The sequence below is a fragment of the Thunnus albacares genome, chromosome 20 (assembly GCF_914725855.1).
Source record: "Thunnus albacares chromosome 20, fThuAlb1.1, whole genome shotgun sequence".
NCBI classification, from domain to species: Eukaryota; Metazoa; Chordata; class Actinopteri; order Scombriformes; family Scombridae; genus Thunnus; species Thunnus albacares.
Genome location: NC_058125.1, coordinates 11,040,782 through 11,067,790, shown reverse-complemented (window position 1 = coordinate 11,067,790; position 27,009 = coordinate 11,040,782). Strand labels below are relative to the sequence as shown.

Genomic DNA, 27,009 nt, shown 5'->3' with positions numbered 1-27,009 from the left:
AACCAGTGCATAAGATGTAGGATGGGTCACCAATTAATTGCCAAAAAAATTACATATTGTGGCTGTTGAATTACAGCTCGTTTGCTCACGTCGTCCCAAAATGCCAGTTTCTTATGCGGTCCTTTTTCTCTATGAACTTCATTACCCAGAAGCGCCAGCGCAACGACAGCTCGACGATCATGACGCACAGACGTCATTAGCGCCGTGCTGTCGTTGGCAACGGCGGACGCTGGAGCGGGAAGCACATAATTACTACAGCGGTAGATGTCAAATCAAACCTGTTGTTTACTCGGTACCCGGGAGAACTGGAAAAGCCCACGCATCCTATTGTGATGTGAAACAAATGTTTTTATCGTTTTAATCATTGGGAAACGGAGAAGGAGCTTTACCGGTTGTGTAGCTGTCTGTTTGCAAGCTAATACCTCTAAATGTACACTAGTTAGCTGTTCGAGTTGTGTTGAGTTTTGCTAAGTTGCAGCAAGACTGATTCAACAGGTGGATTTCCCATTGGCGATATTCGCTATCAATGGCCTCCAAAGGTAAAATTAACTTTAAGTTGTCACTTAAATTTGCTATTAAGGGAAACACTAAATTATATAACAACAAATAACTGAGTTACAACCATAATGTTGCTATAATTATTACTACTAAACCCTGTTTTGACCTCGCAGGTTGGCAGCATCCTTATGTCAACATATTTAAACATGTCCGAATTGAAGACTGGAAAAAGTCGTCAAAAGAGGGAGATGTGTCAACATACACGGTAACTTGGTGATGCACAGTATAAGTTACTTGTGGTGGTTAAAGTGACTGTCTATCTTTTCAATATCAAACACTCCAGCCTTGTTGGCTGGAAAGGTGGTTATAAAAAGTTTGTGTGGTCAGCTTGATTTGCATGTAATATACAGTGGACTCCAACAGTGTCTAGTTTTCATAGTGGAAAAGAGTATCACAACCTCTATATAAACTTTTCAAAACATTACTGTAGCATAATCCTTGACTCTGCCCTTCATGCATACGCTCAATACCCCCTGAAAGTAAATATGCTAAACAAACAATCCTCAGCCAACGTTCAAGTGTAAAGGAAGTGAGAGCTTGATTCTCAAAAGACATATTTTATTTGTAGTATCACTGTTAAGTAATAACACCAAAGTTTGTGTTTTCTTTCCATGAAATCGTTCAGGACAAGAAGCTGAAGTGTTCAGTGTTTCGGATCAGGGGTTCTGTTCCTGCCAACAGCTACATCCTGATACCCAAACACAGCCATCAGTCTCTGGGGCTGACAGGGCAATATTTTTACCTTCTCTTCAGGCCCACCCCTGGCAAATATTTTGTGGTCACCCTGGATGTTGCTGCAGAGGTATGAATCCTGATATGGTTGGATGATCATAAGCATGTGTATGTTTGATGAAATCAATGGATATATGAATTTATCTGTCCATATGATCTAGCATTTCAGAAATTCCTTTCATTTTTGTATTTATAGTCATGTGACAGGAGTTTATTATAATATCCATTGGGAGTCTAATCCATAGCTCTGCTTTAACAGAGTTAGTTTTAATCTTTGGCATTTCGAATCATGCCTTTTTAATATTTTGGCATTACGATCTAATAGAAATTCCGAATTCTTTCCCTCTCTCTGTGCTGTGGTACGTAGGAGGGCCAGGTGGTCCGTATCTCCTTTTCCAACATGTTCAAAGAGTTCAAGTCTACACCTACATCACTTCAGTTTCCTTTCCTCTGTGGGGCTGCAAAGGATTCAGTCTATGAAAGTACGGCTAAGTCCGCAAGACACGGTAAAAGACACACACATACACTTATACGCATGAACCATTATTTGTATGTCGTTTTTAATCACTTAATGTGCTTACTGAAAGTAAACTACTGCTACTTTTGTGTTTAAGTAAATAATCTTGCATGTATTGCCACAGTACTAACAGTATTTATGTTTATGTGGCTTAGGTTTGGTGGGTCCAGCCCCTACTTCGGTGCGTTGGACCTGTCTGACACTGGATCTGCAGTACACACTCCATTTCTACCTCAACCGCTGCTACAGTTACCTGAAGAGCGTCAAGCTTTGTGCCAACATGGCAGTGAAAAACATGTTTACTAGTGACCTGCTTTTAGATCCTGGTGAGACTCCCATCATCCAAGTGACTGAGTTTACATATGTCCTCCAGCACTATGGATAGGAACACAGATATATAATCTATATGCACCTATCCACATGTGCTGTCATTTGGATGCAAAGATGTACCCGTGCTTCTCTTTCAAGGGCACTTCAGTGTATGAAAGAAGAAAATGAAGACGACATTTTTCAGCGTCACAGACAAAGAAAATATGGCTTAACGGGATTTTTGAAAGAACCCTTTCAATCATAAAGCCTTACTTATTTAAATCACTCAATTCAACGATCCAAACATCTGCCTTGGCAAACAAGACAAGAACATTTCCTTCACATATCCGTCATTCAGTGTCATGAAGGCAGCTTCATCCAGAGTGCATCCTCAGATTTTTGAATAAACAATGTGATGTCCTCTTTGTGCATGCATGACAAGCTTTACCTTCCTCATCTCTTTGTCCAAACCTCTCTTTCAACAGGAGTGTCCTTCAGTGAAGCCAAGCTGATGGGTCTGGCCTGTTCTCAGGGTACAGGTCCCATACCCAGAGACATGGCATTTCCTGTGCCCAAGGGAAACTCCTGGCATGACCTCTATGATTGCATCAGGTAGAGTAACCTTACGTGGGAACAGCATGTGCATAAGTGGCATTATGCTAAAGGCTACATATACCCTGAACCACTTTTCTGCATTTCAGGGCCTATAATATTTTGTTGGGTGGTGTAAATATTATAACACTAAGGACATTTTTTAAATTATTAGTAATAATTTTATCAGTGCAGCTTCAGTAGAGATCTGACAACCTAAAACGTTCATAAACATGAGGTTTTGATGTGAACTGGTCAGAATCAGCTTCTTGAGTTGACTGTTTTGTGCCAACATAACTATTACACAGGTAGAAATCCATGTGGAGAGTAATTCTGTACTGTAAATGTGTCAACTTGGGTTACCAAAATGGAAAACACAACACTCAGTTATATAGTGAATAAGGGTACGTTCTGCAATGGATAACATACAGGTGATGTAGCAGTAGAAGAAAAGCTTTAAGGTGAATTTTTCATTTTATTATTATAGACACTACTGGCAGTTATATATGACCAATCTGATTTATTTGCTCAGAATAGCTGTTGTATAAAGTAATATCTATTCTGATGTCTATCGTTATCTAATCTACAGTTATCTGCCATGTCACGCTGTGTTGCCATGGACTCTCTCATCTTGTCTCAATCCAACAGGTTTCCCTCAGAGGGAACAAAGTTACCCTTTGACTCCATTCAGAAAGGCAATCCCAGGCAAGACGCCAGTAAGTATTTAAAGCTTTTTATGTTGTTGCATGCAATGCTGTTTTGTCTGTTGTTTTTGTGTTTTGTTTTTTTTTTTAGATTTTCCTTGAGACTTATTAAAATGTGTGTTGTTTTTTTTTTTTTTTTCATTTACAAGAAATTCAAATACATTTTTAGTTAGTTCTGCATGAGGAACAGAGTATGCTTATCTTTTTTTTCATCCCACTCTATGTAATTTTTATTACTTATTTATCAACATAAATTAGAGCCTTTGGAGCTTTTAATTAAAATTTTAAATCACTACCACTGAAGATTTGTAGAATCAGAGCTGTTCTGACGAGCCAGTTACTTTTACTTTAAGCACACACACTTCTCTTGAATCTTAATAAAAATGTGTTGTAAATTACTCAATTCCATATTCCTCTCTTTCCCAGGACATGTCTCCAACCATCGAAGCCCCATTAGAGAAGAATCCCGCTGTGTCAGCCTCAGCAAACCAGTTCAGGATCGTGTGTCCCTCATCCAGCAGATCACCACTCCAAAATCAGTAAGATTGATAACAGTTAGTAGCTTTCTGTCAAGCCACAGCGATTCCAATCTGCTCAAATTTGTCTCTAAAGATATGGCAGATGGTTGAGCTGAAGTGTTTGTTTTTCATTTTTATTTTTTCCTCCTTCTGTCTTCCTCAGCTCCCGAGGAATCAACCCCCTGTGGTGACCAGCATACCCGAGCTGGGTGTGGTCTCCATGCACCAGAGCGGTGACTGGCTTTGCCATAATGATGACCAACATCAGCAGGAGTCAACACGCTCCATCTCACATCGACTCACACCCAGGCCACCCTGTGATGCTGATGACGACGGCATTCATGTGTTCGTGCATCCTGAAGAGGGCCTCGGCAAACACGGGGAGGAAAGTGAAGAGGAGGTGAAGCTTCATACTGACAAGATTGTACACTCAACCATACTTAAAAGCAAAAGGAAACCCATTATATACCACATTCTTACTGTCTCTCTCTGTACATCATGTTCTGTACATTGCATGTCCTTGACTCCAAGATAGCTCTTACAGTTGTGTAGAAACACTGTTGGTCTTGTTATATTCCCAGCTTGTTTGCACTCCTGTCGCTCATCTTGTCCGTTCATCATCGTCCAAAGACACCAAAGAGCAGGTAAGAGCTGAGAACAGTGGAGACTAAAATGAAAGGAGCTGCTGAGACATTTTTAATCATTTTTATTTTTCCCGCTCTCTTTGTTAGAAGCTGCTTCCAGACCCAATCCTGAGGCTCAGTCGAATCATCGGCTTTGGAGGAGCCACCACCAAATGCGTATGCTCGTTTAGAGAGAGACCTTTATCAACTTTGCTTCACATACTTTTTGACTTTGAAGATCACAAATAAAATGCATTACACGAAAGACTTATATAGGTCTGCTGTACTTTATTATACTGTAGGTCCTGTGGACCAAATCGGGAGATGCAGTAGTATATCCATGTCACGCGATTATCGTCTCTATGAAGATATCCTCTAACCAGCAGAGATTCTTCATCGGCCACACTGATAAGGTAAATGAGCTGTGATGTGTTGTACTTCCGCCGCAGCAGAATCTCTTCCAATGTATAGGATGGCACAGCTGACTCTGGCAGCATCCTAAGTAAAGTGCTGAGGTAATTCAACTAATCCCTGGCCTTCGAATGCAGTTCCATGTGTTCAGTAAACAGAGAAGTCTCTTGTGTTTCAGAAATGATATTCTTGCAACATCTGTCCGTGTGTTTTCTCTGTAGGTGTCTGCGTTGGCTTTCAATGGCAACACAACAGTGCTCGCCTCAGCACAAACTGGCAACCATAGTGTAGTTCGAGTATGGAACTACAACAAAGGAAACTGTCTGGCCATGTTCAGGATTCACGCACATTCATTATCCTCTCTTAGGTAACCATTTGCATACACACACAGTTATCTTACATACACAGTGAGCTCTGGGCTGACATAGACCGCTGCTTGCTTGCACTAATTTTGTCTTTTTTTCCATCTCAAAGCTTCTCATACAGTGGAGGCATTCTCTGCGGAGTGGGTAAAGACAGCCACAGTAAAACCGTAAGTGCCACAAATGCAAATTTGCCCACATGAAAATTCAAGGGCTTCTTTTCTCATTTGTGTATAAAGGCAGTTAGTACTAGCTGCACCCAGAATCACGACTCTCTACAGATTCTATTGAGAATTGTGGGTATCATTAGATCCAGAGGAAAAATCGCTAAGCAACACCTTAAATCATTACTTACAGTAAAATGACTCATCTTGTTATAATCTTAAATGACACGCTATAAATTGCCCGCCCTTATTAGAGTCTGTGACTCAGCAAAGCTGTGAGCTGACTGCCTCTGTTTACTTTTCATAGATGGTGGTGGTGTGGAACACTCTCAATGTTAGTAAAGGTGGAGAGGTGACCATTTTAGCCAAAGCACACACAGATGTGGACGTCCACACCATGAAGGTTGCCTTCTTTGATGATACAAGGTACCCTCTCTTCTCTCTGTTTCTATTTCTGATAACAACAGTGTACATTTGCATATTTTGGAACATTTTTGTGCATATGTCCTTCCATCTGTTGACCTGTTGAGAGTAAATAATAATAATAATAATAATAACTTTATTTAGTATAGCACCTTTCTCAGATAAAATGCACCAAGTGCTTCACAGGAATAAAAGTTATAATTAAGACCATAAAAACATACATACAATAAAAACATGCCACAAGTTAAAGTTAACATAAAAACAAAACACAGATGTTGATCACATTGGAGCATCGGCTCTGTTTCGTTGAGTAACGTTGACAGCCAGTGATCCCCACCTTGCACATCTTGCATAAGGCTGTATGACACTATTTTAGAGGTCTGTGGCAAATATTGAATGGAGACTTACTTCCAGACAGTAAGCCACCACTACTCTAGCTATTGAAACTTGAGGGACACCGATATTAAAAGATTTGCACATGCACGTAGACATATACACACAGGCAACACATTCTCACAAATAGACTTACTGACTTATAGATATTATTGACAGCGTTTACACACAACATACACATGGAGATATGAAAAAGACCTAGATATTCTCCATAGGTACTTGCAGGATTAGGATGTAGATCTCACAGGTATGTTGATTGGTTGAATCATCACACTTTGCATGACTCAGTATTAGTAACAGCTAGTTGGAGAGCTACCGAGTGATCAGTAACTAAACTGATCAATGACTAAAGCTACTTAGAAATGAGAAAATAGATTCCTGCACTGAAAATACAAAGGAAGATTAAATACAGTCATCATTATATTACCCAAAGAGCTAAGAGTGTCATTATTTAGAGTATGAAGACCTTGGAATGCTGCATTAGCATAATATGAAGCATGGTTGGTAGCTATGGCAGTTTGCTGTGATAGTGAGACGACTCCACAGTGCTCAAGCATCTCTCAGGGCAGATCAGCCAGATCTCTGGCATTCACAGAACTCGTGATCCCTTAAAGCTCTCAGTAGGTTGTTAAATCTTCAGCATCCGGGAAGACACGGTGGGACATTAATCGGATTTAGAAGATGTAGCTTTTAAGGCCGGTATAGGAAAAGCCACACTGCACATACAGAAGCGTTGTTAAAATGCAGTGTGTTTTCCTTGCTAGAGGTATCCTGAGGGGAATGAGGGGTTATGGTTAATTCCGCAGATGTGTCTCTCCAGATTTTGGTCCACTCTCACACTCTTATTGCATGAAGATGTGGAAGTGATAAGAGGAAATAGGCCTCATGTCAGCTTGTCTGTAAACCACGACTCTAAGAGCATGAGTTGTTCTGTGTGTGTGCTTGATTCTGGTTTTAGGTTGGTGTCGTGTGGTCGTGACAATATCCGTCTGTGGCGAGTGCGGAATGGGACACTCCGCTCATGTCCTGTCAACCTGGGTGATTACCACTCATTGGACTTCACTGATGTGGCGTTCGAGGAGGGAAACTCTTCCTATCAGCATCTTGATGATCGAACACTGTGAGAGAGCACACCAGTCTGAATACAGGATTTATCTATCATTGGAAGAAGTATAAATATGTTCTGGATCTGACTGCAAACTTAATGATCACAAGGTCCTATTTTTACCATAGATATGCCAGCAGCCGGAGCGGCCATATCTTCGAGATAGACTACAGCAGAGTTGTTATTAGAAATGTCAGGAGGTTGTCGCCTGCACAGCAGCAGCATGCAGAGCGCAGGGAGAAATGGACTTTTAACACAGGTGGGTCTGAAATCAGTCGGAGAGATAAAGTGTTTGTTATTCAGTAGTTCAAAGCAGCGGGTTGGGTAGAAACTTGCCTGAGAGGACATCAAGTTGTATGTGTGTGTGTGTGTGTCCAGGTCCAGGCATCGCCATCAACAGCATCAGCGTGTCGTCGTCCTTCTGTGCCACAGGCTCTGAAGATGGCTTCCTGCGGCTCTGGCCTCTCGATTTTTCTGCTGTCTTCTTGGAGGCTGGTAAGCACAGTGGGGCGTGGCATAACATTTAACTGCAGCAAACTAACAGTAGCTGAAAGTTCCCACTCCACCCCACAGGCAGTAAAATAATTTTTAGTTCATTAATGTATGGATGGTCATTTTCTAGTTTCTGGCTGGCATAAGATTTGTACTGACTTACAGGAACAGCTGGCTTCAACGCAAACTTCAACAACTTCTCTGCCTTTTTAGCTGTATCATAAATACTTTATATTTAAACATTTGCTTTTAATGTTCTCTGAAAATTATTCTATGGCCCAGTATTGGATTCATTTGCTCCTTTTGTGTAGTTGCATCTGCTGTATTGCTAACATACACCCAAGAACCTATTCAGAGAAATACTCTGATACATATCATTGTTTTCCAGAGCATGAGGGACCTGTGAGCCTGGTGTCAGTCTCATCAGACAGTCTTCAGGTGCTGGCAGCCACCTCTACTGGTAACCTGGGATTCCTTGATGTGAGCAGCCGTGGTTACAACACACTTATGAGGTCGCATACAGACACTGTGCTCGGCTTCAGTGTGGATGGCATTCGCAGGCATCTCACAACAGCTTCCTCTGATGGCACAGTGCGCATTTGGAATATGGATTCCTTGCATCAGGTCAATGAAAACCACATTTCCATGTTCTCAGCAAGTCTTATTGCATTTTTATAACAACCACAGCCTACTATTTTTGTGCTTTATTCATAAATATTATGAATAAAGCACTTCAGCTGGGCTGAAGGGAAATCAATTGAATGTTTTTATAATTCCATCTAAGAGACACTGTTTTTTAATTTATTGAGCCAGACAAAAGGCTCAGGTCTATGTTGACAAGAAAACTAGACACTGGCCTTCAGTCTTCAGTTTTGTGTGTCCATTCTCTGTTGAAGCAAGGCCATGCAAGGCTCAAGGCTGTTGTTCCCAGGCAGTTTTGTCAGTTCACTAGATTAGGAGAGATAGTTGTTAAGTTTGTCTGCGTTTGTTGGAAAAACTGGCCACCCACACCCCATTTGCTTTGTAAGACTGCAATAAATTGTGTTTATGTGATTTGTTGAACTAATTAATCCATTAATTTCAATATCTTTCAGTTTCAGTATATTTAAACTAAAGACACTGACACTAACATTATTAGGTACCATTATGTTACCGTCGGCTTACTTACTATGTAACTGAATGTCTGTCTTGTTGTCTCCTGTGCTTAGTTGTATGACTTTGTGTCAGAAGACAGCCCCTGCTCAGTGGCCTTCCATCCCAGCGAGCAGGTCTTCTCTTGTGGCTTCAGCTCCGGCATCGTCAGAGTTTTTGACATCTCCAGTGCCAAGCTGTTGGCTGAACACAAGTACGTGTGAACAAACCTGCAAATAGAAGTTCTAATGTTGGCTGCAGTTGTTGTTTTCAATGACAAAAACTTTGCACGGGCACAATTTCTATTTGCCATAGTACAGGATATTAAGCTGTGTCTAATTACTGGAAAACACAGCTAGATACAATGCTTGACCTTATTTCCTCAGCTTAGCCAGTCTCAGCTGTGGGCCAGGTGTAAGGGGCATAATTTGCATTTATTATAATAATCAGGCATGCTGTTGCTCATATACAAAGCTCAATACAGTGGCTGGATTATTCTTTCCATTGATGGTAAAGCCACGTATGTGCAATTCTCATTTAACATAAATAACACTTACAGGTCTGACTGCTCTTTTAACTGTAAATGGGTATTTCCTGCTTTTGGAGCATAACCTCTTTGAGACAGTAATGACTGCTTTTGTGTTCTCATCTGTGTGTTTGTCTCTTTATTCACATACACATCATAGGCAGCACAGAGGCGAAGTGGTGGGTCTCGCCTTTTCTCCGGATGGAGACTTCATGTACAGCGCTGGCTCCCAGGGCTCTCTAGCACTCTACAACTCCTCTGAGGAAGAACACAGCGTGATCAGAGTTGTGTGTATGTATACACACGCACTCACCAACACACATGATTTGATGTAACACTTATCAGAAATGTGAACTTAAATCAACTTCATCCTAGATTAAAATACACTTTCTATGAAATCTTAAAGTGTGAAGTCTGAGTACCTTAATTCACTTATTTAATTAACTAGACTTTACAGTAAATATTCTGCCAGTGTAGCTTAAGAAGTTTGAATCACAGACGTAAGTTAGCATATCAGGCAGACAACTTCACTATTGTTTGACTAACAATCAATACCTGATTGGCTAGGTAATATGATAGCCCAAGGCACTGAGCGTGCTCCGGATGCTCTTACGGTGAGCAGTGACAGCCTCTGTCTGGCTTTTGTTGGTCCCTCGGAGTACATCGTCACCATCGCTGATGCACGGTCTCTGGATGAGGTATCTTGCACACTGTCACCTCACAGCAGCATACCATTTGACACGTTGCTCAGCTAATTTCAGATGAGATTTAAGACTTGATGAATTAGTGGAGAGGCAGCATCACCCTTTGGTTATGTGGCATTCTCCTTTGCCAATGTGCTTGTAATGCTTGTAATGTTCCCACTCCCACCAATTAAAATATATTCATCATATCATGTGAGCTTTGGAGATCATGTTGTTCTATGTGTTCTTCTTGTTGTCTTCCTGTACCATCCCTGTGTAGTTGCTCCATGTAGATGTGAGTATTTTGGACGTAGAGAGCCCCCGTCTGGATTCTGCGTTGAAAGTCTGCTTCTCCCCAGCCTCCACTGAACATTTGCTGGTTGCCACATCTGAAAACAAAATCCTCTGGGTTAGCACCAAGACAGGCCGTCTGCTGCGGGAGGTAACACTGCTCAACTTTAACAAATTAGCTGACTGTGTGCCCTACAAAAGACTTGTTAAGAAGAACCAAGAGAGAGCATTTACTTTAGAGGTAGAAAGGGATGTAAAGAAAGGTCTCATTATCATTCTGATTCTTTTCCCTGCCTGTTCTGTTCTATCTTTTTTTATACTTGAAAAATAATAATAGCTCTGTTTGCTTGACAGTAGTGATCTTATAATGTTTTAGAATTGTAAATGTGGATACCTTGTAAGTTAGTGAGACCGTGTATAGTCTATTGTAAAAGGTCACATACTATGATATTGTCATAGTTACAATCGAATTTGGAGGAACAAGTGGGTGTCAGCACAACATATCTAGAAGCTGGCAGAGCTAGTGATAACATGAAGCTGGCGGGGTAGAAGAATGTGGAAAATATGTCTGTAAATAGAAACGAGAGAGTTGTAGTCATGAGAGTTTTGATGTGTACAGTGTTGTGTATCATTTTTTCCTTTTTGAAACATATTTTGGAGTGTTTGCTTTTGACTGGATTTCTGTCCTCCTAACAGGTGTCTAAGGTGCACAAACACCAGTGCTCGTCCCTGGCTGTGAGTGAAGACAGTCGATTCTTGCTGACAGCAGGACACAATGCTGTGAAAGTGTGGGATTATAACATGCAGCTTGGTATAAACTCACAGGTAGTCAAAAATTAAAGAATATAAATCTTTTAGAGTACTACTGACTAGAATGTAAACCACTAATTCGCCACTGATTTATATTTGATAGTCACTGCTGCCCCCACATGTATTTCACAAGTATGGATGTTGATGTTAAAAGTTATTTTACTGTTCAATTCTATGGTTAAAATGTTATGCTGTCTTCTCCTCTATTATCAATATTATAGTATATAATATTGAGTCAGTAGTAACGCAAATGTGTTTTTGTGTCCCAGATGTTTATAGGCCACAGTCAGCCCATCCGCCAGGTGAGCTTCACCCCTGACCAACTCGGCGTAGTCTCAGTGGGCGACGCCATTTTCTTGTGGGACTTCCTGGCAAACCCTGCAAACCCTGTTGGGTCTTTAACTGACAGCTGGTACTAAACCCTTTTGAATGTTTGAATCTTGTTATAAATGTGTGTGTGTTACACTTAAAAGTTTTATCGGTAAATGTTTGATATACTCTGTCTTTACCTGCAGCTCACGTCTCAGAGTAAGCTACTCTTCTGCTGCCAAATCAGGTAAACTCATTCTGTGTTTTTTGTCACACTAGCATACTAAAATTTGTACCTGTTAGACATTGTCTCATTATTACCAATTTCAAATGTTTTGTTTTTTGACTTAATAGCTCTACCAGAGGCTGAGGTTCATGGAGTTCAGTTGTCCAATGGGATGCCTCGACAGACAGCGCCCCTCCCCACCTCACCTCCACCACGACTGGATGTCAGCACCATGGACCAAGTTGAGCAGGGTGGTAAGAGCTTTCTGTTCCAATTTTGAATTTCCCTCCAACACATCACTTATTGTTATTGTTTTGGTAAGCTGACTAAACTCAATGACTTTGTGCACAGTGTGAGCAATTTGTTCATGGTTTGCGTTACTCTGACAATTGTGGGTGATTCTTGAGGAAAAAAAAGATGCATTTATACAAATCTGCCTTGGTGTTCATCACTTTGCAATGACTACTGAGTTAGTAGTACTTTAGCTAAGAAGTCGAGTAAATTTACACCTATACAGTAGTTAGGTGTTAGTTACATTGATAACCTTGCCTCCAAAAAATGCTTGATTGAGTATTTTTTAGTAAGTAGACAATAGTAACTTGTTGACATTGTTGTAGTGTTGAGTAGTGCAAGGAGAGGTCTGTGTTTCTAACTTGCATTCAGCATTTAAAATCAATTATCACACATTAGTTGGAAGCAAACTTTTGATGATGATCCATTCGATTTCTTTTATTTACTTTTATTGAACTGAAGGAGGAAAGGTTTGCTCCAAAGAATTTTTAGGTAAGATTAACATTATCCTCAGTGATGTGTGTTCACTAGCTCAGCATTGCTTTAGCTGAAATTTTCCTTGTAGTGTTAGAAACGAAACAGTTACAGAGAACGGTACAGCTTCGAGTAACTGTAGTCAACATTGAGATGATTTAGCATTTGCAAGGTGGAATAACTGTATAAGAATTAAACTCATTGGTGGAGGAACCAAGGCAGCATAGAAACTGAACTTTTAAGATTATTGCAAAATCTTTAGCTGTCGCCAGCTGCTGCTGCTGGCGTCTTGAACCTCCACATGTTGGTGGAGTTTACCTGGTTGGTCAGGCCAATGGAAAATAAATGGACTTCTAATGACTTTTTAATTGTAGTGCTGACTGTGGAAGCACAATAACAGTCAGCAAATACTGGGATGTGACTGTTTACCCAGATGCTGCTTAATGATGCTTCCAGCTGAATTATTTCAGATCTGGGTGCATCCAAGAATATTTTAACATTCACATTTCACTAGTTGCTTAGCAACACCAAGAGTTATGTGCAACACTTGTGTATCTGGTGGTAATGGCTAAAACAGAGGTGTTGAGTGGACGCAGGGACTTGACTATTAAGTTTAAATCAGTCATATTTTCTCTCCTGTCTCCCTCTTTTAGCTTTGGGCTCCTTGTCTCTTTGTGATGACACCCCAACCATCACAACCGTGCCCGTCCCAGCCACTGGTCCAGCTTCTTCCTCTAACCCCAGACCTGCCACGTCCTTCCTTAAAGTCACAGAGCTGGTCAATGCCTCTCCCCAGAACACCAGTCATTTGGACACTGGCAAGTCCCCTGCTGCCTTATTAAGAAGCTGACCTGTTTTTTTAATGGCAGATTTGGAGTTTTATAAATAACTTGCTGTATATTTCTGTGTAATCTGTGTCATTTAGTAGAGTTTAAAGGGAAGACGCCAGTACGTCCAGATTGTTACAGGCACTTTTTCCCACGTTTTAAGACCTCTATTCTTGATCAGGTAAAGAACATCAGGTAGACTGATAGACTGTAGCCATGTGATATATATTAGTGTCTTTGCTGTTCAGTCTTAATATTTTCTCCAATCCAGGCTGCTGTGACTCCACAACCAGGAGAAGAGGGCATAAAGCTGAAAGCAGTGATTGGCTACAATGGCAATGGGCGTGGCAACATGGTGTGGAGCCCTGACCAAGGTTATTGTTAATATACTGCATAATAAGTAAAAGTAAAATAAAAACTGTGTGAAAGTGTTGTTTTAGAGCAGTTTAAGTGTAAAATGTTGGCTGTTAAATCCAAGTGCTTAGTTGACGTGGGAAGTGTAGTATGAATGTATTCAGTAGAAAATGTTTCATGAGTTAAAAATTGCATTTACAAAGTGTCCACAAAACTATAAAGAGAGGAGATACAAGAATTAGCAGGAAATGCTGGTGTAAACATAACACCTGATTTCACAACTTGAGGCTCTCATGAGAAATTATGTACATATAAAAAGGAGTTTAACAGCTACAACAGTTTTCAGTGACTTCTTTAATTCATATTAAAAATTCATGTTAAAGTTTAGATCTGAACTATAGCTATGACCAATGAACAAATGAAATTAAACTTCAAACTCTGAAAACTGACTAAATTTACACAGAAGAAAGACTGGTGATTGTTTTGACTTATCCTGTAATAATTCCTGTTGCAGGTTTATTTGCGTACTCGTGCGGCTGTGTGGTGGTGGTGGAGTATCTTCATACAGGAAGTCAGAGACACTTACAGGGCCACAGTGAGGAGATCTCTTGTCTTGCAGTCACTAATGATGCACAGGTACCTCTCTCAGCTCGAGACTTCACAGTTATATAACAACTAATTAAAACGCAGAATGTAGGACAGTAATGACAAAGAGCTCTCTACTCAGGTTTTGGTCTTCCTGACAGTTTTGAGCATTGCGGTTATCATTTTAAACAGTGAGTGTGCAGCTGGGGATGTAGGTCACATTGAATATAAAATTGTTAAGCTAGACTGATAGTCAGGCACTGGTTTAGGTGTTGGACAAACTATATTAGTGCTCTCAGTCTTCTGGGAAAAGCAGCCTGACCCATTGTGCCCACTCACAGTACATTTTGAGTTGATTTTGGAAAAAAGGCTCACCATAGTGAGACCTTCAGTGACTGATAGGCCAATCTGTTCATCCACTGAAAATTAAAAGATAAAACATCCTTAGTGTGAGAATTTTATTACAGTAGCATGATCATCTACCTTGATTTTTTTATTTTTTTATTTTTCTGTTAATACATGCCTATGGATGTCTGAAATTGCAGTTAACTGCAAAATGTTCAACCTCAAGGTTGAATTTTTATTGGTCTAAAAGCACATTAGTTCACTCATTTTTTACTGTACTGGACAGGTTTCTAATTTTTAGCAAAATACATTGATTTCACCATCTAAAATCACCAAACGTATATAAAACATATATTGTGAACAGGCCCGTAGCTACCACTTAGTACAGTGAGGTCATGTAATCGGTATTTTCTCTATTTCTTAAAATGTTAAATTAAAGTGATGAATTGCCAAAACTACTGTATGGTGTGTTGTGAACAAAGGTTGGCATCATCTCGAATCCCCGAAACCCTGAACCCCTGAACCCCTGAACCCCAGTCTAGCGGGGCTAGACTCATGACCTCTGTATTTCTCAAATTCTGCCCATTGTGAACTATAGGGAAGTTTTACAGCAGATGGTGAGCAAATGCTCTGTTACTAAATCAAAATAGACTGAACCGGCCTCAACTGGTCAGCTCAGTGGGGGAAGAACTCAGGTATTTCAGCTGGTTGCTTAGTCTCTGCAGGGGATAGGTGCCTCAGCGAGAAAATGAACTCTGTGAAAACTAACATCCTTAAGTCCACTTACTGCCTTCTTACCAGGAGACCAGAGTGCACGTCTGATCAGTGGGTGGATGCATTTTTACACTTGATTGTACTGTTTGGTTAGTCATTGCTGTGTGAGGTCTTTGTGCTTAGCACATGTCATGGCTCATGGGTGCCAGCAGTCAGTCTTTTCTTAGAACAGATGTTCAAGTGAGAGGCTTTGAAAACACTTGCTATGCTTCATACAATTATGAAAATCAGCACAAAGAAATATAAATTGCTAAAGGAAATTCACAAGGCTGCTTAATCAAAGTATTAAAGAAACTGCTTCCATTAAAATTAACGTCTTTGTCCAACATAGTGTGTTAAAAAGCTATTGGATCAAACATCTGTGAATCATCTCTAGGAACAATTCAGGAGACTTCTCTTGTTCAGCATGGGTCCTGTTAGATGACATCATGTGATTCAAGCTGCTGCTTTAGCATGGCTGTTTTTGCTCTGTTTGTTCTTAAAATCATGGTGCTACTACTACTGAGAGTTATGATAATTGGTAACTGTCAGAAATCTTGGTTTTATTAACCAACTTTGTGTTGTTCGTGTTAGAATTATCAATGAAGGTGAATGGTGCTCTGTGTCTTTGTTACCTCTTATCCAGACAGTGGCATCAGCAGCAGGCGGCAGTAATGGTAGCAGGAGCCTCATTTGCATTTGGGATGTCCAGACTGGAGCTTGTCGTAAGACCATCTCCTACCACAGGGGGGCAGTGCAGAGTCTCGCTTTCTCCAGGGATGATCGCTTCTTCCTCTCTGTTGGTCAGTAAAATATTAAAAACATGTTCCTGTGCAATAGTATTGTAACCATCAGTCATTAGTATTTTTCTCTTAAGTTAAACTTTGACCACTGTTTTTTTTTCTCCCTCAAAACCCTGTAGGAGACTTCACTGACCCAGAGGTGGCGCTCTGGAGCAGCAAGACCTTCCAGATGCTGTCCAGTGTGAGTTTGTCAGGGCCGATCCATGACGCAGCCTTCAGCCCCTCAGCAGCCAGCCAGCTGGCCTGCGTTGGCAGCCAAGGGGTTTACTTTTGCCTCATGCACAGCCATGGGCTGGATGTAGACCTCAAGGTAAATGACCAGAGAAGTTTAGGTGTTCAAACTTTTCATGATTCTGAGTTGCAACAATTAGTTGATTAATCGTTTAGTTTATCTTTGGGTTTTGGACTGTAGGTCGGAACAAAACAAAACATTTGAGGTTACAGTTTGGGCTTTGGGAAACAGTGATCGACATGTTTTGACATTTTAAAGACCAAACGACTAATCGATTAATAGAGAAAATAATCGACAGATTCATCAATAATGAAAATAATCAGGCCTAATTGTGAACACCTCTATGACTTCTTGTTTATGTTGGCTTAAAACATATGATGTAGCCAAAAGCTCCAACTTAAGTGGATGTTGAATTCATACTGTTTTGTTTTGAACCATGATAGCAGCCTGGTTCTAGGGATTGCAATGTCGGTGTATTAGATGGGTAGACATTCCTGATCCCCAGAGGATGAATCCTACTGACTATGAGGTTCACATTTGTGTTTTTGAGATAAATGTCTCAACAACTATTGGATGGATGGCTGTGAAATTTGGTACACAAATTCATGTCTCCCTCAGGATGAAATGTAATAACTTTGGGGACAACAATACTGACAAAACTGTTGACATTCCCATCATCCTCAACTGAACTGTGTGTTCATTGCTAACTAGCAAATGTTAGCATACTAACATGATAAACTATGACTGTGAACATAGTAAACATTATCAGCATGTTAGGGTTGTCATTGTGGGCATGTTAGCATGCTGATGTTAGCATTTAGCTAATCTAGTCACTAGCATGACTGTAGATTCTCAGTCCTGTTGTTTTCAAGATCAAGAACAAATTAACAAGCGCAGTATGTGTAGTTTGAAGACTCATTTTATTCACTGGGCACAAAATAAAAATAATATAACAAGTACCTCCGCTTTGAGTGAGGGACAGAGGGGGATGACAGGCTCTCTCTCCCCATGTTTCTGTCACTCTAGACTGTCAAACAGTCTAACAAAGGCAAAATGAAAACACATGGGATTTACATGAGTTTCTTGTCATATTTGTTGCTGCCAGTCATGCTACAAAAAATAAATACTCAACCAGACATGAATATTCATTGTTTGTTTAAAAAGGAAATCGTTTCAGGTTACAATATTTACATTAGTACATCAAAACTGCATTACTTTTTGATCGGGTAAAGATTTTAGTTGCATTTGCTTTACTATTTAAGGACTGACCACTCCTTCACCATTGCAGGTCCAGAGGGTGAGAGCACCAGCAGAGGTGGGTGATGTGGAGCTGACAGCTCTGTGCCACCACATGGACTCCTTTCTGTTCACCGCCACCAATCGAGGACACGTTTGTGTCTGGGACATTGAGACACAGCGCTGCCTCATGACCTGGGAAGCTGATGAGGGGGAGATTGGTACAGAAAGGCTTCCTATATACGTTTTAGTGCAATTAGTAAAATAAACTAAAATATTGTTGTCATGTGACTTGCATATACTTTGGTCCTGGGTTTCTACTAATGGTGACTGGATCGATATGGTTTCTTGATGTAGGAGTGCTGCTGTGTCGAGGGAACCGTCTGTTGACAGGCAGCAACACCCGCTGGTTGCGACTGTGGGAGGTAGAAGCTGTACAGGGTGTGAAGCCTCAGGGGAAGGTCTCCAGTGTAGGAGACAGGTTTGTGGCTTGTTTTCTAATGATCCTTCCCGTTTTTTTTTTATCTAGGCGGTAACCTCTTTTTAAAATGATTTTATGTGATGTATACATATATGCCATCCTTAATCATGATACACAGAGGAACACACTTGATCACTTTCATTTCTAAAAAATTCTGCAAAAGGGAAAGCATGTTGTAAATAGGTATAGTGAATTTATGACTTCTGCTCTTCATACATTTAAGTTTTTATCCACTGCATATAATTGAACTGTCTTGCAACATTGCATATTTCAGAATCACCTGTATTTTATACCATAGTTATCATGGGCCTGCATCGTGATATTATTGAGTTGTAAGCTACACTGTGATTCCTTCTCATGTATGACAGTGTGCATACTGGATATTAAAGACTCATAGGAAGTGGAGTTATACACCTCCCACAAGTCGCTATTAATAGAGACATAGAGATACAGAAAAATAATTAAAAAGAAGGACATCAAATAACATAAGAGCCAATCTCTTAAGGTAAGTTTAAAGAAGTGATGTCACTGTGATATTTGATAGTTTCTTATATCTGAACAAGATTTATTTCTTCCGGTTTATAATAATGATACATTTAAAGGGGACATATGCTCCCTACGCTTTTCTGTTATTGTTATACTGTCATGATAGCGGATGTCTATGTTAAACATGGTCAAAGTTCCAAAACCTGAGGTGAACATATGTAAAAATGCTACCTGAAAGTTGAAATCCTCAACCTGCTCTGAACGATTAGTTTGTAAAATGACCTCTACTTCCTCCTTGTAATGATGTGTGATCGTTTGCATGTGCCCACAAACAGACATCCGTTCTATAGCCTTTGTTGCTAAGGTTGTTCCACAAGTTGTTTGCGTTGTCCACTGGCATATTTCAAATCTGATTTGGGCTTTAACATGTATGGATGTATTTGAGAAATTGACATTTTGAGTAAATAACGAGAAAAGAAGTGAAATCCTACTACTACTGTTTGTTTACGTAGCCTCTGGAGCTGGAGGAAGGCTCATCGGGAAGGGGGTCTCAAAGAGACAGAAGCTAAAACGAGGCTGAGGGAGGTTTTGAACTGTAATTCATGCAAAGATATTCTAGTAGAACCCCAGTATATAAATATAGACCTGGAAATGTACATGAGAAGGATGAGAAGAATGAATAATGTTGATTGTGCTACACTCTCATCCTCAAGTGGCCACGTCTCTGTTTAATAATGAGCTCTTTATTTCTGGTCGCCTGTGTCTGTCCTTTAGTGGGACCATGGTTGTGTTGGAGCAAGAGATAATGTTGGACGGGACAACGGTCAGCGCAGCTTTTGATAATACAATGGACATGGGCATTGTTGGCACTACAGCGGGAACCCTCTGGTACATCAACTGGTCAGACAGCAGCAGCATCAGGCTGGTCAGCGGGCACAAGAGCAAGGTACAAATTTTAGATTGGGGAAGTGAAAAATAACCATATGCACATTCTGTGTCTCTGCAAGATGCTGGATCATAGAGCTTGATACTCGGAGATAAGTGTGTTGTTCATTAATGATGTCAAAATTGCAAGTCGTCTTTTTAAATTAGGGAAACTTTGAAAACACATCCTGACTGAGTTTAGCCCTCATGGATTGATGGCATCATCTGCTCATGCTCATGGCAGGTTACACATGTAACCATGGTTACATGTCTGCCAAAAGCTACAGTTATATTTGCAAATTTTGTATCACTGCCAATTCATTTTTCATTTTAGTTTATTTGGGAAAAACATCTGTTGCTTGGTTCCACAAAATGCCCCAAAATAAAAAAAGCTTCTACATCCTGCATTAAATCTTGTTTACAAAGCCCAGTTTGGCTGAAATCTTACCTGCATACACAGTATATTCCTCCTCATTTTGAGAAAAATGCTTTACATTTTCATGATGAAATATCTAGCCAAATGTAGAGCTTTTTCTTAAAAAGCTCTGTACAGCGCTACAGAGATTGTCAAGTTCACCTTCCATTCAACTCATTAATAGAGCTTCTTCCTGGAGGACTTAACATATGTATGTATATATACACAGTACTGTGTAAAAGTTTTAGGCACTTTAGATGTTTAGATTCATACCCATAACACAATACATTCAGAGAGGTGTCTGAATGGTTCCAAAGTCATTCTGCAGCATGACAACGACCCCAAACATACAGCCAGACATAAAGAACTATTTTCAGTGACAAGAAGAACAAGGAGTCCTGCAACAGATGGCTTGGCCCCCACAGAGCCCTGATCTCAACATCATGGAGTCAGTCTGGGATTACATGAAGAGACAGAAGAAATGTGACAGCTTAAATTCACAGAAGAACTGTGGCAAATTCTCCAGAATGCTTGGAACAACCCACCTGCCCAGTACCTTTAAAAACTGTGTGCAGGTGTACTGAGGACAACTGGCACTATTTGAACAGCTTGGTCACAGCAAATATTGATTTGATTAAGGTTTTTTTCTCTTTACTGAACTTTGAATGAATTTTTCTTTCTTTTTTTTTTTCTAACATTATCAGGAATGGTCCTCAATTCAAGTGAGGCAGCCCACCTCCACCATAATACACTGCAGATAACCCTGTTGATACTGTGCATGCTGATCACAGACACATTAAGATGACCCAGAGACATCATTAATGTGATTAGTTACATCTGCTTTTCCTACTGATGTGATATGTGTGCAGTGTGAAGGTATATTACTGACCTGTCAATCACACATCAAAAGCAACACCCACAGAAGAGAAGTATTTCCTATTTGGAAGCAGCTGTTCAGGACCAAGCATTTGAACTATTTTAAATTAAATTAAGGCAAAGAAACAGCAGGAAAAGTTAAATAACACCTACAAATTTTCTGTTTTCAGCAGGAAGACAAAACAAACTCGGCACACCTTGAAGAAATAAAAAACATTTGATTATGAAGCTACTTTAATACTGTAAAAATGCTGCCTTTCACCATTTAATTGGTTTCTTTATCAAACTCAAGGGCCTACTCAAATCAATTAAATGTGTTTTTGCCATTAGGGCTTATAGACTGTGGAAAACCCTGCTTCAGGAATAAAGACTTCCTAATTAATTATTATCAACATGTTATTTTAGACATATATATCTATCTATCATATCTATTTCAGTTGCATTGATTGTTGATCAAGTCAAGAGACAAAGCATGTTTTCACACTTTAAAAAAGTAAAAGAAATAGTGGGTCTGGGTGCAGCAGGAGACTGTAGCAACCCCGAAAAAAATGTCAGATGAAAGTTATCTAACGTGATGGAGAAAGCTCTGTTCCTCAGAGGCTAGGGGAGCGCTGCTAATACTAACATGATTATCCAGACTGACCGGTTACGTAGCCCTGGCGAAACGTAGGGGAAAATGTTGCAGTATGTCTCAAACACACACACAACTTCATTCTCTGTGTGTACTCCTCTCTGTCGTCCAGGTTAATGATGTGGTGTTTAGCCCTGATGAGAGCCACTTAACCACCTGCAGCGAGGACGGCAGTGTGCGGGTGTGGTCGGCCCCCAGCAACGAACTAGTCGTGCAGTTCCAGGTGCTTAACCAGGTGAGGCAATACACGGGAATAAACAGATTTGATTTCAAGCACCAAACCACAACTCTAATTACCGTCTCTATGAAATATCATAGAAATGAATACCAGAATATCGAAAATTTTACAAATATAGCAGACTGTATTGTACAACTTGATTCAAATATGTATCACGTTAAGCAATTTAAAATAATATAAAAGTGCTTTTGGAATTATTCAAGCTAAAAACCATCAACGATCCAATAAGGGATAACATTTTTCCATCTTGAACATCAGTGTGAACCCTGTATGAACTTCAAAGTTTGTATGTCTCTGTTGGTCAGTCCTGCAGCTGTGTGTGCTGGAGCCCTGCCTCGAGTAAGGAGAGTGCATGCGTGGCTGCAGGATACAGCGACGGGACCCTGCGGATCTTCCGGCTTTCCTCTTCAGAAATGGAGATGAAGCTACATCCTCATCATGTGTCTGTCACTGCTGTCCAGTACTCTGCCGACGGTGAGGAAGGACCTTGAACTGTCCACACAACCCTTCCATCCACTGAACTTACAGTAAATGTCTTACTTGCATTGATAAAATGTTGTAATGAACTTTTTTTTCGGGCCCCACTTTGCCCCCCTCCCCTCCCATCCCCTCCTGCAGGTCATGTGATCCTTTCAGCGGGGAAGAATGGTCTGGTAGCCATCAGCAGCCCTGTGAATGGAGCGACTATTCGTGTCATCAGGGACCACAAAGGAGCGTCCATTACCACCATCCAGTGTGTGAATGAACAGGTCAGCTCACAGAATCAGAGCAAGGAGTGGAGCTTTAGCAGAGCTTAACCTGGCAGCACAATAGAAACATGGAGAGAGGTTCCTGTTGAATTGATAAGCAACATTTAGAGTGATAGACTTCAAAATGTGATTCTTAGAGCACACTGCTGAGGTGTTTCTGAACTGTGCTGCATTTCTTTGGCTCTCCTTGAAGGTTTTTCTCTTTTCTGTGTATGTTCAGTCATGCTACCGCTAATGTCAACTCTCCACTTTGTCTTGAATTAACTCTTATGTTTACAAAACAAACTCGGCACACCTTGAAGAAATAAAAAACATTTGATTATGAAGCTACTTTAATACTGTAAAAATGCTGCCTTTCACCATTTAATTGGTTTCTTTATCAAACTCAAGGGCCTACTCAAATCAATTAAATGTGTTTTTGCCATTAGGGCTTATAGACTGTGGAAAACCCTGCTTCAGGAATAAAGACTTCCTAATTAATTATTATCAACATGTTATTTTAGACATATATATCTATCTATCATATCTATTTCAGTTGCATTGATTGTTGATCAAGTCAAGAGACAAAGCATGTTTTCACACTTTAAAAAAGTAAAAGAAATAGTGGGTCTGTTGAATTGATAAGCAACATTTAGAGTGATAGACTTCAAAATGTGATTCTTAGAGCACACTGCTGAGGTGTTTCTGAACTGTGCTGCATTTCTTTGGCTCTCCTTGAAGGTTTTTCTCTTTTCTGTGTATGTTCAGTCATGCTACCGCTAATGTCAACTCTCCACTTTGTCTTGAATTAACTCTTATGTTTATGCTAGCACAGAGTGTAGATCCTCTGGGAAACAGAGGATCTCTGTCATGAACTGGCTGTATGCAATAGTGGATAATCACAATATCAACCAGTAATAGAAAGTAACCACTGAATACATTTCAGTTAATGTCTTTATTCCTGGATAGACATACATGCAATTTGTTTTGAGAGGGTCTTTTTATATCCACTTCACTTCTCTAATGCGCTTCATTTATGCGACACCTCATCACCACGTTATATTAATTGGAAAATGAAATGGCACTTGGGTTTCTCCAGCACAAGTGCTGCTGACAGGTCTGACATTTCCTTTTATTGGCTCTCCGCAGCTACAACAAACAAGCTTCATGAATCTTATGCAATGCTATTTAAACATTTTTGTAAAAAAAGAGTGTTCTCTGAAATTCTTCCTTTGGTTCTTGTGACATCTTATGACTTATTTTTTTTCATCCTCTAATCCCCAGTGTAAGAATTTTGGACTGGAGGGAAATGAGATGTGGTTGGCCGCCAGCGCTGACAGACGTGTCAGTGTGTGGGCGGCCGATTGGTTGAAGGAGAAGTGTGATCTGCTGGACTGGCTGACGTTTCCTGCTCCGGCCTATTTTGAGGTACCATCTGTATTTTAAGTAGTAGCACTGGGTAATGACTAGAAATGTCACTCCAAATGTTGAGTGCTGCTGTATATCCCTTACATACACCTACATACTTTTGTCTCACTGATACTCTGCATCCCTTCTGTTAAGTAAAGACTTATTAGCGTACTTCAGAAAAGCTTAAGATTTAACAATTGGGCTGATACGTACCCTAACCAGCCATAAAATACTCTCTTAAAGTAAATGCTTTAAGTAATTTTAGCTGATGTTAAGTACAAAAACTGCCTTCAGCTATCAAATAACACTTGAGTTAAATTTGACTTGACACTTGCCACACATGTGCATATGATACTTTCTCTTAGCCTGTTTTATCCTAAATTTAAATTATTAGTGTGTTTTATTTGTTGTTTTTAAAGTTTCCTGCATATTGTTTTATTGTTTTGTAAGTCCTTAGAAGCTCAGTCCATGTTTGATCTTTAAGCATCTTATATTTTTGTCAACTTATTGTGCTGAAGGATGACACCCCGCCTCCAACCCTAGCTGCCTTCTGCCCGTCAGACCCTGGCCTGGTAGTCTATACCGGCTACGGAGTAGAGAAAGAGCTGTCCTTCTACAGCCTGGCTAAAAAACAGGTGCCACAGATCATTCTCTCCTGATTCACTCTCCCACTGTGTCATTATTTCTCAAAGTGTACAGAGCAGATGCTGCCAGCAGAAAGTTCCACAATTGTGTGTTTAATCTCAGACAATATGTTGGGTTTTTTTTTACCAGATAATTAAAAAGATTGCGCTGCCTCACTGGGCCACATGCTTTAGCCTGTCCTCCAAGAGTCAACTCATAGCTGTGGGATCAAAAGGTAAACTCTGATCTTGTTTACCATGAAATGCAAGCTTTTTCAATTCGATTTCAGAAATGAAAGTTTGAAGCAGGTTTTTAATTAATTTCTCAACATGTTTGATCTCTTATTAGAGCGAGTGCTGAAATTGATCAAGTCGACCAGTGGCAGGTTCCAGGACTTTCTGCAGCACAGCGACTCACTGCAGACGTGTCACTTCTCTCCCTCTGGGACTCTTCTGTTCACTGTGGCTTATAATGAGATCCTGCTGTGGGAGGTGCGGGGCCTTTGAGGGCCACAGCTCTGTTTTTGAACCTCGAACCTTGTAGGTTTATCCCCTTACACGTGTGCCTAGTTTATGTATTTAGTTTATGTAATTTTATCGTTTTGTAAATGTTTTTTATCAAATATTTTTATGGAAACAGGCATACTTTTTTGCCACTTTTTTGAATTTTGTTTCATGTGTATGGTTTTAAAATACAGCCATTTTCATTGAATGTATTGTTTTTTGTGTCCAGTCACTTCTGATGTTTCACTATTTATTTTAGGAGTTCTCGCTGTGAGTAAATAGATAGAGCTTTATTGTCATTGTTCAAGACAACAAAAAGAACGAGTATGAAAACTGATCAGAGATTAGCTGCTGTCGTTCCTTCTGTTTTTCAGTGGCAGATAGACTCATGCTTTGTGGGCTCCTCTGCAATGGGTTGGAGTTTAAATAAAAAGCAGCATGTGAAATTAAAATCTGTAATGTCAGATGACTCCCAACAATGCAAGGCTGGTGCACACATACACATACAAAAGGAGTCTTCTCTTTCCACAGCGCTGTGACCCAGAACAGTTTGCATGAATCCTACTGAGTTTCAGTTTTTGTGAAAGAACGCTCCGACAAAAGTTACTTCCTGTCAGAAGGAGTTGAATTCAGGCTTCCCAATTTGAATGACAGTCTCCCTAATTACCAGTACCGGGTCACTCTTCTGTCGGGAGTTTTCGTCCTCCTCAGTATTCAGAAATGTTGTATACAAACAGCCTCCTTCTCTGCCCTGTTGAGAAAACAAAGACACCTGGTGTTTCAGACTCAGCTGCGTTTTCCCATTTAAATGAGTTATGGTTAAGAGATTAATCTGTAGTGCAATGATTATCTGTACATATTTAAATATGTTCTGTATTTTAGATGCATACATACAGACCACTATGAATAGCACAACCAGTATTTCCACCAGTATCGGGCAGTTTTGGGTCTGAGGAGGTTGAGATAATTTAATTTAATTTAATAAAAACAACTGGGAGTATAAAATATGATTGGCTGGCAGATTAAATCACAGAAAAGAAAGGACCATTATTGAACATTATGGACTTGTTTGATACTAAAATATGAGCAAAGCTGATAAACAAACTTTGGGACTGTGATAAACAGCTGAAGCGAGAAAGGAAGGAAAGATGGAGATCCAGGTGTTGAAAACTACCCCAGAAATTGACAGTGATTTCCCAAATGATGTGTTCATCATCATTACCCTTTGCATCAGATAATGCAATTCTCTTAGGCCAAAAATATGTGTGTGTGTGTGTGTGTGTCTCTGTGTTTGTTTATTTTACATTAATTTATATGTTCAGTTCATTATAGAAGTAGCATCTGTCTTTCTGTCAGCCTCAAGAGAATCTGAAAAATTAGTTTTACCACAGCTTTGGGAAGAGCGTCTGAGAAGGGATTCAAACTTCAAATGTGTACCTCTATAATTATGCTGAATGCATCTTGTCACAAGTTTCAAATGGTTCATTTCTGCAAAACCTTTTCCTTTTACTCCATGTGTGCTTAAAATGGATTCAACAGGCTTCAATCAGGACAAAGATCTGGGCAGAGGAACATAGTTTTGATCATTAAACAGCATAACGTGATGCTGCAAGTGTCATCAGAGGGGGAAATTTTACCCTGTGAGCAGTGGTGGAATGTAACTAAGTACATTTATAAAGTACTTTACTGGAGTATTTCTATTTTATGCTACTTTATACTTCTGGTCAGAGGCAAATATTATACTTTTTTCTCCACCACATTTATCTGACCACTATAGTTTTCAATTATCAATCAAATCAAAATCCATGATGTTGCATTGTTATAGATAAAACTACTCAGCAGCAGTATATAAAGTAGTAAAAATGAACTCTGTCACAACCAGGTGCAACATTTAAATTCTGCTTACAGATGAATG

General features: G+C 40.0%; 1 protein-coding gene across 2 annotated transcripts; it reads left to right on the top strand.

The window, feature by feature from the left end:
- Window positions 1–205: 205 nt before the first annotated feature.
- On the top strand, window positions 206–25,546 carry wdr90 (WD repeat domain 90). Of its 2 annotated transcripts, none has more exons than XM_044338282.1 (43): window positions 206–539; window positions 672–763; window positions 1,184–1,360; window positions 1,658–1,796; window positions 1,963–2,133; window positions 2,602–2,728; window positions 3,356–3,423; window positions 3,838–3,950; window positions 4,093–4,329; window positions 4,511–4,573; window positions 4,661–4,729; window positions 4,855–4,965; window positions 5,185–5,330; window positions 5,438–5,495; window positions 5,797–5,915; window positions 7,264–7,425; window positions 7,539–7,669; window positions 7,789–7,905; window positions 8,291–8,526; window positions 9,111–9,247; window positions 9,720–9,850; window positions 10,127–10,257; window positions 10,523–10,684; window positions 11,230–11,358; window positions 11,613–11,755; window positions 11,859–11,899; window positions 12,007–12,132; window positions 13,297–13,461; window positions 13,572–13,651; window positions 13,742–13,844; window positions 14,339–14,460; window positions 16,154–16,310; window positions 16,430–16,620; window positions 17,831–17,999; window positions 18,136–18,259; window positions 19,520–19,691; window positions 21,704–21,826; window positions 22,135–22,303; window positions 22,448–22,578; window positions 23,842–23,985; window positions 24,486–24,602; window positions 24,742–24,826; window positions 24,940–25,546. In XM_044338282.1, exons 1-43 carry the CDS (start codon window positions 527–529, stop codon window positions 25,095–25,097), a joined length of 5,559 nt encoding a protein of 1,852 aa, XP_044194217.1. In that variant the 5' UTR covers window positions 206–526; the 3' UTR covers window positions 25,098–25,546. The 2 variants fall into 2 exon arrangements, with proteins under 2 accessions (XP_044194217.1, XP_044194216.1); XM_044338281.1 differs by having other exon boundaries at window positions 13,569–13,651.
- Window positions 25,547–27,009: the final 1,463 nt, after the last annotated feature.

Bases quoted from the DNA above. Each gene is read 5' to 3' on its own strand.
- wdr90 (XM_044338281.1), top strand. The intron at 5,916-7,263 runs GTACCCTCTCTT...TTCTGGTTTTAG, and splicing joins GCCTTCTTTGATGATACAAG to GTTGGTGTCGTGTGGTCGTG. The intron at 12,133-13,296 runs GTAAGAGCTTTC...TCCCTCTTTTAG, and splicing joins GGACCAAGTTGAGCAGGGTG to CTTTGGGCTCCTTGTCTCTT.